The sequence below is a fragment of the Manis javanica genome, chromosome 4 (assembly GCF_040802235.1).
Source record: "Manis javanica isolate MJ-LG chromosome 4, MJ_LKY, whole genome shotgun sequence".
Classification (NCBI taxonomy): Eukaryota; Metazoa; Chordata; class Mammalia; order Pholidota; family Manidae; genus Manis; species Manis javanica.
Genome location: NC_133159.1, coordinates 11,527,694 through 11,537,521, shown reverse-complemented (window position 1 = coordinate 11,537,521; position 9,828 = coordinate 11,527,694). Strand labels below are relative to the sequence as shown.

At 61.7% G+C, this 9,828-nt stretch overlaps 1 protein-coding gene across 6 annotated transcripts in view; it reads right to left on the bottom strand.

Moving 5' to 3' along the window:
- Positions 1–599: 599 nt before the first annotated feature.
- PLEKHM2 (pleckstrin homology and RUN domain containing M2) overlaps positions 600–9,828 on the bottom strand; it is a 35,239-nt gene continuing 26,010 nt past the window's right edge. For all 6 annotated transcript variants that reach the window (XM_073233255.1, XM_036999540.2, XM_073233256.1 and 3 more), the window contains 13 exons: positions 8,751–8,979; positions 6,773–7,612; positions 6,436–6,505; positions 6,211–6,301; positions 5,812–5,876; positions 5,384–5,472; positions 4,627–4,759; positions 4,210–4,400; positions 3,685–3,750; positions 2,884–3,043; positions 2,384–2,563; positions 2,186–2,302; positions 600–1,528 (listed from right to left, as the gene is read on the bottom strand). In XM_073233255.1, coding sequence (XP_073089356.1) covers positions 1,394–1,528; positions 2,186–2,302; positions 2,384–2,563; positions 2,884–3,043; positions 3,685–3,750; positions 4,210–4,400; positions 4,627–4,759; positions 5,384–5,472; positions 5,812–5,876; positions 6,211–6,301; positions 6,436–6,505; positions 6,773–7,612; positions 8,751–8,979 — 2,366 coding nt within the window. In that variant the 3' untranslated portion in view covers positions 600–1,393. The remainder of the gene's footprint in view (positions 1,529–2,185; positions 2,303–2,383; positions 2,564–2,883; positions 3,044–3,684; positions 3,751–4,209; positions 4,401–4,626; positions 4,760–5,383; positions 5,473–5,811; positions 5,877–6,210; positions 6,302–6,435; positions 6,506–6,772; positions 7,613–8,750; positions 8,980–9,828) is intronic.

Here is a 9,828-nt window from a genome sequence, read left to right as displayed (position 1 = left end):
GGCTGCGCAGGCCGGGACCAGCCCCACCCTGCCCACCTTGGCCTCGGCCCCCGGGGCAGCTCACTCACTCCTCCATCACCCAAGTCCCAGTGGAAACCAGAGACAGAGTCACCCTGCCTGGACTCCTACCCCTGAGGCCTCCACACACCTCTTCCAGGGTCCACCCCTTTTCTCCCGTGTGAGGCCCCGGTGGTCACAGTGCTAAGTGGCTTGAAGGCCCCAAAGCTTCCCTGGCCTGGTAGCAGCTCAGGTCTTGGGGGCAGCTTTGATTCTCCTTGGTTTATCCTGAATGGTTGACACTCACCCCTCCCAGAAAGAGGGAGGCAGGAGTGCCCTGTCCTTGCAGTGGAGACGTGGCCCAGGACTGGGGCTGGTGGCTGCCCGTTCCCTGGCCACTGCAGAAAACAGGAGGGAGGGCAAATGTCAGGCCAGGAACCCCCAGGGTGTGAGCTCCTCCACATGGTGAGTACCGCAGGGCCGTGGGTGATCTGGTGCCCAGAGCTGGAGTGGAGCAGCTGACAGGATGAAGGGCTGAGGGGCCTGAGAGGCAGGTTGGCGATCCCCACTCTACCCTGGTCAAAAAGGGCCAGTGACAAGTATTGGCAATATAACATCTATTTTATTTTAAAAAACAAAACCAGACCCCTTCCCCCAGAGGGCCCTTGACAAAGCTCTTGGGAAGGACCTGGCTCCCACCAAGCAAGGGCCAGTCAGGAGGCGCCCTCAAGGGCATGAGGCTGGTGGGTCCTGCTCCTCTCCGACCCCTCCGCCCTCCCCTTGGCTCCCGGCCCGTGTCCTGTGTCCTGCGGACACTGCTGGCTCAGGGAAAGGCAGAGGCAGGGGTCACAGACTCGCGGGGCAGCCTGGCAGAGCAGGCAGCAGTGCGCCTGCAGCTGGAGCTAGTGAGGAGCGACATGCACTGGGACCTTGGCGTTCTGGCGTTCCAGCCTCCTGCGTGGCCAACATGGACAAGGACGGCAGGCCGCTCAGGGCCCCCAGGGCAGCCTGGGCCTCTGCCCAGCCCCTGACCTAGGAGAGGAAGGAGGGCTCCTGCCCTCCTAGTCCTTCTGCTCCCCTCAGAGTCAGTATTGTTCCCCTCCCCATCCTGAAGAGACAGTTCAGGGGAGGTGGGGGCCCCATTTGCAGAGCCCACAGGGCTCAGACCCTCTGCCCCCAGGGCTCTCCAGCCCACTCCTGCCAGGTGGAGAGTGTGGGGCACCCGTTCTGACCACTGGGAGGGGGCCACCCTGCTCCTAAGCCCCGCTCGGTGGTCCTGCCGCCCTGTGGAATGGGGTTGGGTGGGAGCCTGGCGTAGCGGCAGTGACACAGTGCCACACGCGCTGCTGGGCGCGCCTCCCTCTCCTGCCCCAGCGGGACACCAGCCAGCCCTGCCTCAGCACCAGGGGTCCCGGGAGGCTCTGCCTCGGCAGAGACTGTCACTCCGCTGCCAGGTGCTGTGGATGAGGGTCAGGGCGTCCTCGAACTTCTTGTTGGAGGCTTCCTGGATGGCCTTGTTGGGGAGGTCCACCTGGGTGGGGCGGGGAGGGGACCTGAGGGCCACAGCTCAGGGTTCTGCACTCCCCGTGTGCTGCGGGGCTCATGAATCCCTCTGCACCAGCTGCGGCCTCGCCTGGGACCACACTCACCCTGCTGATTGCTCCTGCCCTTCAAGGAGGGGAATGAGCAGAGAGGGCAATGCACTCTGAGCCTCCCTCTGGGGAAGGCCTGACTCGGGTCTGCCCCACGTGGGCCCTGGCCTGAGAACACCCATCGGGAGCTGCTTCCCACCTCAGGCTAGCCCAGGGCTCCCGTAGGGCCAGTGCAGAGCACCTCAGAGCCCAGGAGGTCCACAGCAACGCTAGGCTCTGAAGGGGAGACGGCTCTGCCAATCCTGTGTCCCCACCATCAGGCAAGGCTCTAGCCCACCGAAAGCACTTAATTCCTCCTATTTGATTGACTGAGCAGGTCCGGTTCCAGAATGGCTTTTCCTGGGTTTGCTTTCACCTTTAGCCTAAAACTTACTGGGAGCCAGGGTCTTGTCCCTTTGGTCCTAAATGTTTGCATCGATTCTGGAGCTACCGGTATGAGCTGTCCCCAGGCCCCCGACTCCCATCTCAGTCTGTGCCTGCTGGGCTCCTTTCCTTGGGGGATAGCTCCACTCTGAGGGCCCTGGGCAGGTAGGTACCTGGTAGATGGTATTCCACCCACAGTTCAGTGCAGACAGAAATCGGTCCAGTTCAGATGTGCAGCTCAAGTAGATGACCCAGGGCGGGAGGGGCTGCTGGCTGTCCTGGGAGAACTCCTGGAGAGAGCGGGGGCCCCAGGTGAGCAGACAGAGCACTCCTTCTTCAGGGCTTGCCTCTGTCGTCCCCACCAGGCTCACCAGGACACAGTACTCCTTGCCCGGTTCAGTGGAGACGGCGCTGATGTCGGCCAGCTTGGCGGTGCCCAGGGTGCGGAAGAAGCTGGTCTGGCAGTCCTCATGGCATGTGAAGAGGTGGTCATCAGTGATCACTAGGCAGCAGGGGATGCAGGGGCTGGGAGTTACCCCCTGGGGGATGACCTGAAGGGCATTGGCAGAGGGGAGGGGAGAGGCAAGCTGGAGCTCTCTGGGGCTGGTCTGCACCAGGGGCCCAGCCAGCCCTTCTGCCCTCCCCCCAGAGATCAGGCAGGTGTGCCAACCTCAGGAGTCGGGGCAGGGACAGTGCGGGTGGCCAGGCCCTAGGTGGCCCTGTGCTCCAGGCTGCCTCCTGGGATGTCCCCTGAGGGCCCGTGTGGGTGCTCACAGGTCGCTCTGTGACTGGTGTGTGTTTGGGGGGGGGGCCCTGGGGATCCTGGAAGGGGTCGGGAGGCCAGGTGAATGTGGAGGCAGGAGGAGCTCACCCCTTTGGACACAGCCTGGCAGAGGTGCTGCATCCAGTCGGCCATGTCTGCCTCGCTTTCAGCACTCAGTTCCAGGCAGGGCCGGTCGGCAAGGATGACCTGGAAGGCGTGGGGCCGATCCGTGGCGTTGGATCTCCGACAGCCACCGCACTGCTCCCCCCTGGGCCAGAGGATGAGGGGTGAAACAGGAGCGCAGAGGCAGGGCTGGCTCTGGCGTGGGAACATGGGGCTGCCCCTGGAAGGCCGTCCAGACCCCTGCAGCTCTCGGGAGAGGCTTAAAGCTGCTGGGCAGCCCCTCCCTTTCTGTGTGATACCTTTTACCTACAGAATCACCAAGATCCTTTCAGGTCCCTAAAAACACCAGGGGAGGGGTGAGAATCAGCTCTGAGCTCCGGCCCGGCCTCAGGGCTCGGCCACCCGGGTTCCCTCTGCAGCCCGGGGTTTCCTCTAGGTGTGTGTGTGTGCACCTTCCCCACCAGGTCCGGAGCCCTGCAGAAAAGGGACCGCCTCCCCCATTGGACTAACCCTTTTGAGCCAAAGAGCACCTCTTGCCTCCCTGAGAGGAGGCCTCCCCTCCTCCTCTGGGTTCCGGTGGCCCTCAGAGCTCCACAGGCCCCACAGTGCCAGGCAGGGCTGCGGGTGCGGTGGGGCTGAGGTGGCGCAGGCTGACAGACAAGACGGGGAGCCAGCACAGGCCAGGGAGGACAGGAGCCCTGGGCCCTGGCCTCCGCCACAACCTGACCTTCAGCAGCAACACCAGGCCCCACACCTGTCCAGCCCCCCATTGACCAGGACACTCACCCCATGTTCACTGACAGCAAAGGGGTGACATCAGTGCGGTCAGGATACTGGTAGAGGATCCCATTGCTGCAGGGGCACAACACAGCGCGGGTGAGGCCCATCCTAGGAACTGGGGGCCAGGTGGGGCCCATATCCCAGAGACCGCCCACAAGCTGGGCCTGGAACCCCAGAGGCCAAGGAGGCCAGGGGCCTATCTTCTTTGGATGGGAGGATGGAGAAAGCACCGCAGAGGCACAGCAGAGACCATGGTTCCCTCCACGGACCTGGGGTCAGCTAAAGGCCGTGCAGCCCCAGCCCAGCTCTGTACCTGAGGCCTTCCAGGATTCCCTGGGCCCCAAAGATGGTTGTCTTTACACAGATGCTCTATTATCCTGGGGTGTATCTACTCCAAAGCCCTTGGGGAGGAGGGAGGCCCCCTGCTCGGGCTCTCTCCTCAGTGAGCTGCCCCAGAGAGATCCCTGCTGGGAGCTGACAGCCCAAACACCTGTGTACCAAGCATGAGGCCAGCTCTGCAGGGGCTCCTACCTGAGCACCACGAAGCAGGCCTTCCAGTGCTCCTTGCCCAGGTAGGAGGTCCCTGCCTTGTACTGCAGCATGCCTTCTTTGGTGATGGCGTTCTCGTGGGGTGAGCAGTGGCAGGGGACGGGGCCCAGGGATTCATCCAGAGGGTCTTCCCAGTGCACAAGCCCATAGAAGCACACAGTAACAGCGGTCACCTGGGTGGGGGGCAGTAGACAGAGTAGTGAGGTCCCTACCGGGCTCACATGGCTCAGCACCAGGAGCGGCCACTGAGACAGCAGTGACACACCACACGTGGGGAGGGGGACAGGACCACGGAGTATGGGGAGAGAAGTGCGAAAAGCGTCTATTTGCAACCCTTGACCCTAATTCCAGGGCTGACATCTCAGGGACGATACCACCCCTGCCTCCCCAAGTTCTTACTTCACACTTGGATTCCTGGGCCACAAATTTGGCCAGAGCCAGCTTCTCCATGGTGGCGTCGGTCAGGACGCTGGGGTAGGGTGGCTCCCGACAGCCTTTGATCATGGCAGACTTCAGAGAAACCAAGAAGAACCTGCACAGGGAGTGGGGTTTGCTGTCAGGTGCCTGGGGGGTCCCTACCCCTCAGCTGGATGGGCTGCTGGCCTGGAGGGGTCACAAAAACTTGGGGGAGGGGCTTGGCTGGAACCAGAGCTCAGGGTGGCTAACAGGGCAATGGCTCCAGCAGCAGTCCACAGTCATCAGTGACCTGGAAAAGGCCTAATCATTCTCAATGGCCAAGGGGACTTGGGTTTTGACAGGGAGGGAAGATTGGACAAGGTGATACAGCTGAATTTGAATGGATAGGACCTGGAGTCAGTACAGGGTATGATTTCATTATATATACTTTTCATAGGCAGTGGGGTGGGGGTTGGGGGGACATGTCACAGCTCCACTGCCCAGCTGCTGGGCTTGTGCTTTCTTTGTGATTGGGTGACAAATGCCAGTCCTCTTCCTGTCTGTGGTATGGGGGTGACTGCACAAGTCAGTCAGCCAGTGCTTGTTCACATCCCTGCAGGTACCAAAGGGAACACACCTCCTGTCTTCCACTACTTTGTATCCGACCTCCTATACCTCTATCCTGAGGGCAGGGAGTCCAGGACTTGGTCACACCAGTGGCAGATGTTGCTCTCCAGGCCTGGGCATGGGGGGCACTCACTCAGCCAGGGCCATGTCAGCTGTGTCCAGCAGAAACTGCTTCCTGCGGTTGGCGCACACTAGCTTCACTGTCTGCTGGTCGAGGCCCACCTGCCAGAAACCACACCTTCACATGTACATGGGGCTTGGCTGCTGCCTGGCAGAAGAGGCAGCCATGGCCAGACCGAGGGTTGGCTGGGGAGGGAGGAAGCACATCCTGGAGTTGCCACGAGGTAAAAGCCAGAGGCCTGGGACCCTGGCAAGGGCTGGGGAGGGATGTTCAGAAGCATAGCTGACAAAGAGGCCTCTTCAAGCTTGGTTGTTACCCCCAGCTTCAGGCACAGGAGATGCTCTGAGAGACGAGCTGGCCCACCCCAGGGGCTGCTCTGTGGCTTTGAGAGCAGGCTGCCCTGCCCTGTAACATACACCAAGTGCAGAGCCTGGACTCACCGACACGTAGTCAAGTTCATTGTAAGAAACGGCCTCTTCCACCAGGTATGGCTTCTCTGCAGCTCCTGAGAGGAGACACCAATGCCTATTACCCCCAGTGGCCTCTTTTCCCTCCCCTGTCCCATTTCCTAAGACCCCCCTGTCTCAGAGAGGGCCAATTCTTGCCCTACGATCTGAAATGATGGAGTAGGAAAACGACATGGGGGTGCTTGGGGAGGGGAGGCCCCAGGCTCCTGTCTTGGGCTTGCTGGGACTGCTAGTGACACCTTCTGTGGAGTGCGTTTTCATCACCACATGTCAGGCAGCTGAGAGACGGGGTCGGGGAGAGGGAAAGGGAGGTGGCAGTCTCATCCTCAACCTCTGAGCAGCTGCTCTGGCCCAGCCGGGGGCGGCAGGCACCTTTCCGGAGCAGGTAGACATAGCAGTCTGTGAGCAGCACGTAGAGCAGTTGCAGGTTACCCTCCATGTGCCCGGTGCTCATCCGGATCATCTGAGAGGCCCAAACAGCAGGAGGTCAGGCGCCCACACTGGGAGCACGCTCTCCCTTCCGACCGGGCGGGTGGCCCGCCCCGCCTCGCCCTGGCTGCGTGAGCTCCTGCTCATTCTCCAGTTCCTGGGACTCACTTTGAAAAGCTGCTCTTCGTTCTCTCGGAACACGTGGATCATCAGCAGGAGTAAGTGATTGTTGTCCACTCTGTGAGGGGGACAAGCGCGGGCGGCAAGGCGTCAGGCTGGGGAGGGTGGCAGAGGCGGCACAAGCACAGAGAGGCAGCATAAGTGTGATGGCTCTGCCCCCAACCTGGAGCCCACGTGCGGGAGGGGAGGATGGCACCCCTTCCTACCTCCCAGCCCGGGCTGGGCCTTCCGGGAGTTGTGCTTATTCGGGGGACAGACACCCAGCATCCCTGCTTCAAGGACTGGGAGTGTCTTGCACGCCAGCTGCACACACAGCCTTGCTCACCTGAACTCTGCTGAGTGGGTCATCTCAGAAGGGCTCCCCTGCCCCTCATCCACCCCGGAGTCCCCGGCGCTGCTCAGACAAGGGCTGGTCTGGTCTTGCTTGAGCCGGCAAAGAGCCTCCTGGGTCCTGGGCTCTGGCTCAGGTGCAGGCCCCTCACCAGCCAGGGACAACTGGGGCACCAGCTCCCGGGTCTCTGGCTCCAGAGCCTCCCCTGGAGTGTCCTCTAGGGGCCCAGGCGCCGAAGCCTCCCCTCCTCTCTCCTCTTCTTGGCCAGCAGTCTCAGAGCTACCAGGAACATGCAGCGGTGGGCCAGGCCCTGCAAGGTCATGGTGGCTGCCACCTGATGCACCAGCGCTTGGACTCTCGACGGTAAAGCGGTAGAAGTCCATTGGGGCTGGAAGCCCCTCGCTGAAGTCACAAAACGGCGGCCTCTCCGGGGCATCCCCGGAAGAGCCGGTCCGAAAGGACTGGTCTGGGGACTCGACACAGGAGCCCCAGGTGCTGGGGTCCAGCTGCCCATGGAGCTGGTCAATGACCTTACTCAGGGGCTGCCCCACGCGCTCCATGGAGGTGTCCTTCATCTCGGGGATAAGCAGGCCCACCTGGCCGGGCTCTGAGGGCTCGCCGCTCTCCGCTGTGCTGCTGGGCCCCTCTCCCTCCTCCTGGGGGGAGGCCAAGGCAGCGTCTGGCGAGCCCCGCCCAAGGCCTGGGCTGCTGACGAGGCTGTCTCCACACCCGTGCTTGGCACAGCGGTGCTGGGTAGAGGCTGGGTGAAGTGGGCCTGCTTCTTCATCTGACCTGGTCTTCTTCTTCTTGCCCATCTTCTTCTTCTTGGTGACCCTGGGACAGTAGTGATGGGGAGAGATTTAATATCTGAGCACCACGCTACTGAGGGAAATCAGATGGGCTGAGTCAGTGGTGATTCAGGACATGCAACCTGAGGGCACAGCCAGAGAGCTTCAGTGGTCCTGGGCAGTACACAGTGGGGGCCCTGGGCCAGGGGGCCGTGCAGCTCGGGCCCTGAGGTATCCCTGTTGTTGGCAGAAGCAGGGACCAGCAGCAGGGAGGCACAGATGGCGGTAGCCAGGGGAATCCCTGGGCAGGTCCTGCAAACTCTAGCTCATGGCACAACTGAGCTAGCTGTGCTCCAGGGAACAAAAACAGGCCATGGTTATTCAGACCAGTGGCCCTCCTACTCAGCCCTCCTCTTGGCATGTGGGCACTGGACCCTGAGCTGACCTCACTTCCTGTTACTTAGCACCACGGCTAACTCAACTAGGCATGTAATCAAAGTCTTTTGGGCTCAAACTCCTTGGCTCCAAGTTGGCTGGAGTGGGCCCGGCTAAGCAACCCAGGGCTCAACTGTTCGAGCTGCTCAGGACTCGAACCAACCTGTGAGAGTGGGACCCCTGGCTCCAGTCCCTGCGGAGCAGATCCCCCACCTCAGGGAAGTCTGACATGCACACCTTATTCAGTGCTGAGAGTCTTGAGAGCGGGAGCCGGGGCAGGTCAGGGAGCCCAAGAGGCTCTGGGCCAAGGGTTTCCCAACTTGTCATCCACCCACTCCTTCTGTTCTATGTCCCTGTCAATGACAAAAGCTACTTCTCTTTCAATGAGCCACGCTTAACTAAAATTAGTATGTATCTCAGAAATTGTGCGTTAATGTCCAAGAACTCCCTGGGAAAGGAGTCCGGTCTGAAGGTGCTCTCTGGCTGAGGGGCCCCTGACAAATGCCCTGGCCTGGGCAACCCCGGAAGCCATGGTTGTTGCCTGTGCCCCCTGCCTCCCAAGCTCAGGCCCTCTTCTTTCCTCTTGCTTGAAGAACTGTGGGGCCAGGGCGTGGTGCTCAGTCTCTAGGAAGACACCCCATTGCCCTCAGGTGGGTCCCAGTGTGCGTGAACTAAAAAGCGATGCTACAGTAGACAAGATGGACACTGGGGTGCTCACCCACCTTCTCTGGGGGCCCTGCCCTGCTGACCTGATGACTTCCAGCTCTGTGCAGGGATCCAGCAGGTCATGGATGTGGGACTCCCCCTTCTCCTGAGAGGTGGTGTGCACAGGGGTGGTGTCGGGGGAGGACACAGCCTCTGCCTGGTCCTCACTGAAGGGGTTGTGGCGCTGGGAGGGACTCTTGGTGGAGGCCTTGCTGCTGGTCGGGTCCGAGGCCGTGGAGCGAGGGCCGCTGACGGTGTCTGTGAGGTCTCCATCTGGGAGAAGAGCGAGCGGGAGACGGCCGGTCGGGCACCATCCGGGGACCCTTTCCCCCAGAGCAGGCCTTATCTCGTCAGGGAGGCAGGCAGCTTCCTCACAGGGTAATCTGAGCAGGGTGGCCTGTTTCAAGAGCAAAAGCTCTAAGCCAACAGGACAGGGCACTTGGAGGGACGCCACTACCACCATGGGGAGCCCTCGGGGCTCACAGCAGTCTGGCTGAGTTCACAAACCTCAAGGTGAAGCAGCCTCCAGGCTGAACACCCTCAGGGACAGGGACCTTGATGCCTCAGGGGGTGAGGGGGCCACACCCCTCAGGCCTTCCTTCAGGGGGTGCTAGAGTACACAGGAGCCCCGTCAGCACCACATGCCACGGACAGGGCTGAGATACAGAAGTCCTCTGAAGGGTCACCCACAGAGGCAGATAAACGGAGGGAGAGGAACAGAGGGAGAGGCCAGGGGTCAGGGCACAAGAGGGGTGCAGAGTGGAGCAGAGGCTGAGAGGACAGGACAGGGGGCCCGAAGGGGCAGAGCCTCGGGGAAGGCAGAAAGAAGGACCTCAGGTACAGCAGAGGGGGGGGAGACGGCCAGTGGGAGTGGGTGCGGGGAGCAGAAAGGTGTGGTGAGCAGATGCCCCCACAGATGCCTCGTGGGCCCTCCGGGGGCTGCTTCTCTCCCAGCCACCCTACCAACATGCTCCCTGGGGGCAGGCCAGGCGCCCCTCCAAGCTGGGTGCTGGGAACTCAATTTCATTCAAACCTCAGCTTGCCCATGGTCCCCCCCGGATCACTCACTCACCTCGGCTCCACTCTGGAGAGATGTGGGGTGGGGGCGACACTGCCTCTCCG